At 54.1% G+C, this 3,652-nt stretch overlaps 1 protein-coding gene across 1 annotated transcript; it reads left to right on the top strand.

The window, feature by feature from the left end:
• Positions 1–29: 29 nt before the first annotated feature.
• DQ04_10041020 (hypothetical protein) lies at positions 30–2,600 on the top strand (the record flags this gene model as incomplete). Its single annotated transcript, XM_009316137.1, has 1 exon — positions 30–2,600. The coding sequence occupies one exon, from the start codon at positions 30–32 to the stop codon at positions 2,598–2,600; it is 2,571 nt and encodes an 856-aa protein (XP_009314412.1).
• Between the last annotated feature and the right edge of the window lie 1,052 nt (positions 2,601–3,652).

Here is a 3,652-nt window from a genome sequence, read left to right as displayed (position 1 = left end):
CACTATTATTTCTGCAGCAGCCACCAAACATGCCTCAACAGCAACCCCAGCCACTGTCATTGCTGCAGCAGTCATCACCAGGTAGGCCGAAGCAACAAGGGGTGCGGGTGGTGCGTGCAGCAACTGCAGAAGAGAATAGTCTGCCCGAGGCGCCTGAGCCTCCTATTCCAACGAGCTCCTTGCTGCGCGCCGGCACGTACAAGTTGACGGTGGAGCGCCTGGACGGACTTGATATCCAAGTGCCTCTAAATGATTTGAGCGTCAGTGTGGAGGAATTTCACCTTATCACGGGGTTAGATCAGTGGCTACTGGAGTCTGTGGGAAAGCACGAGTTTCAAAACATCGAGGTTTGCCATGAAGATGCCGCCTCCTTTGTCATCAATTTCGGTCAGCCGGTGGAATTTACTGTGCGGAAGGCAAACAGCTTGCATGTGTTTATCATTGTCTTCTTGTTCAAACGAAAGCCACTTTTCTGGGCAGGTATCAATGCGCGGGGGGAGGGGGTGTGGATGGGTGTGCTGCGCCGGCCTCCAGTGGATGTGCCGAACGCCATGCAAGTGACGGACAGCTGTCTGCAGGACACAATAATCCGTGGAGCCATTGAAGGCAATTCTTCTAACGACGTGCTGAATGAAGCGGAAAGGCATCTGAATTCTGTCTCTATAGTAAACGCAGTGGCTGCTGCGGCGGTGCCTCAGTCGTCAGGTAAAAAAGAAGTGGATGCAAGGCAACAACAGCCGTCCTCTTCGGCTTCGCACCCCGCCAAGGAACAAGCGATGTTGGCTCCAACGCGCCCAGCTAAGGAAGAAGCACCGTTGGCTCCAACGTGTCCAGCTAAGGAAGAAGCACCGTTGGCTCCAACGCGTCCAGCTAAGGAAGAAGCGGCGCTGGTTCCAACGAACCCGGCGGCGGTGGAAAAGCTCCTTTGGAAAATCCAGTTTGATGATAAAGGCCGCGTGGTGGTCCCTGCAAACTATAAAAATATTCCAGTGTCCAAGGAGTCCCTCTCTAATCTGGACATAGATTCGCAAACTGATGCAAGCCTACTGTTTGGTTTCCGTTCGTTGGAAAATGAGAAGCCACAGGAAGGGGCGGTGGGCCACGGTAACACAATGAGCAATGTGGATGTGGGCATCCGTTGTGTTTACGGTCTCCCTCTGAATGCAGCGTGCTCGCGTTTGCTTGTGTATGTGTGCGACTACATAGATGAAGAGACAGGGGAGGTGATGAGCAGCTCCCACGATGCCGCGGTGTTAATGCGACCTCCTAATGCGATTCACTACCAAGACATGAACGGCAGCTGCACGTGCCCATTCTTTGAATTTGAACTGAAAGATATCCTCGTGGGAGACGAGACGTTTCTTATCGTCATCATTGAGTATATCACAGCCAAAGGGGAGGGACCGTTTGTGTTTGGGCACGTCGGTTTGCCTGTTCACAAGTGCACGTCTGCGGGGAATTTTGTCTCGCGTGTTCGACTCGGTGATCCACGGAGGCCGGAGTCTCGTGGTGTGGAACTCTGGGGTGACATCGACGCGGAGCGGCAGGCGATGGAGAATTACACGCAGGAGCAGATTGAGGAGACGTTGGACGCGCAGGCGCTCTTCGTCAGACTATTCGTGCCATCAACGGCGCGAAGTGAGTGCTGCCCGTGCGGCTACATCGCGTGGTATATGGAGGCGGACCCGAATTCTCTGTTCTTCGATGACCCGATGCAGCCGCCACTCTCGCGGGGAGAAGAGCAGCTGTTCGATCTGCGTCAGGGCAATGATCACCACATGGTGCCGCCCTTTGACAGCGTAGAGAGTGCCGCAGCGGCGTTCCAGGGAAGTGCCAAACCGATGGGCAATGCGATCAATTACGTCGTGCCGTATGACCCCGAAAGGGGGTTCTTCATATCCGTGGAAGAGCTGCACGGTATGGGCAACAGCAGCGCCCTCTACGCGGTTGCCGTGGAGACGGGTGTGGACGGCCCCAATGGCCTAACGTGCACGCGCAGCCGTGACTGGTTCTCTGACGTGGGGGCGCCGCGGTTCTCGGAGCCGCTGCGCATCATCACCGGGGCCAACTCCGATCCGTTCCTCGTTGCGCTCTTCTTCTTACTTAGGGCGACGCAGCTCGATGCGATGACGCAGCATGGGGAAGCACAGGTGAAGGTGGAGACGGTGGGCTGGTCAATGTTCAAGCTCTTCCTAGACGACGGCGCGCTGCGGCACGGGCGGTACGCGTTGCCGTGGTTCGACGGCAGTCCGCCTGACGCGCTGCTCGACGAGTTGGAGACACAGCCGCTCCAAAAAGTGTTTGCCTCGTGGTACCGCGGGAATAAGTTGAAGTTTTCGGAGCTGCACTCCACTGTTGTCATCTCCATCGGCGACCCGCTGACGGCGGAGCAACTGGTGGTGAAACACCCTGGCCGCCCGCAACCGACAAAGTTATTTGTGCCGTCGGAAATGAAGCCCATGTTCCCGTCGGTGGGGTGCGAGGGTGCCGTTGGATATACGCAACAGCAACTGTTGAGTTCTCTCGAGCTGACTGTGGCGCAGGCGGAGGAGATGACGAACGCATGCTTTGAGGCGTACGTGAACGAGAGGTTGAGTTAGGGATGAGCCGTTGTCTTGATCTTCCACAGTTTTGTTTTATTTGTTTTCGTGCTCCTGTGTTTGTGGCTATTGTCGTGGTTGTTCTGTCTTATTTCTTGGGCTTCACGTGCAGAAGCGAGCATGTGCGACGGGAAACTGCGTGCAGGATCCGTTGTAGTCTTTCTCTGCGTGTGGGCGGGCGATGGGTCGTGTTACCTGGCGAGCGGAGGAAACACAAAAGAACTAAACGGGCACAGGTAGCCCTGACACGAAGAGAAAATAAACGAGAGGGAGAGATAGTGCGCTGCTAGCGCCGCACACAAGTGGAAGATGTTTATTTGTTGTGTGTTTGTTGTTGATTTCTTTTTCTTTCCTGTGTGTGTGGGGGGAGGTTGTTCCACTGCCTCAATACTTCACACATTTCTGTGAGCTTGCGGCACGAACNGTGCAGGCTTGCGGTCATGCGGTATTGGCCTTACTCCTGTTCCATTACTCGCCTCGCCCAGCTGGCTGGCAAGGGCGGGCTTGGGAAGACCCACCCCACCACAGCCCACCCCTCTCCGCCCCGCGCGGGAGGCGGGTCACAAACGCTTTCAGCACTTCCGTTTCGTAAGGAGGGGCAAAATGTGAGTGTTTTTGGGAATGTCTTGTTTGGGTGTGAGAGTCTGGGGAGAAATCAATCCAGATCGAAGAAAAATATGATACTAAAACTGTTTCCCTCTCTTTTTTTTTCAATATTGTCACTGCTAGAGGAACGTAAGGCTGAGACTGTTCAGCTGATTGTTTTCGCCCTTGGATTTCACTCCCTCTCTCCCTCCCGCTTGCTCCCTGTTTTCCCCGTTCCCTTTGTGCCTATATATATATATATATCGACTAGCCTCTCTGGGTTGTCCTGAACAGCGTGTACATCTGCTTCCTTGCTGTTATTTGTTCGGTTATTTTATCCACGTTTCACGGGCACCGGTGTTGTTTCTTATGGCCGTCCCATGTGAATTGTTCATCAGGAGAAAAGTGCAACAAAGACATATATTACGTTAATCAGCGAACAGCAAAGGAAACAACAACAACAACAA

This window comes from Trypanosoma grayi (assembly GCF_000691245.1).
Source record: "Trypanosoma grayi strain ANR4 Tgr_1004_V1, whole genome shotgun sequence".
NCBI lineage: Eukaryota > Euglenozoa > Kinetoplastea > Trypanosomatida > Trypanosomatidae > Trypanosoma > Trypanosoma grayi.
The sequence above is the reverse complement of the archived record's forward strand: the minus strand, read 5'-3'. Positions and strand labels throughout refer to the sequence as shown.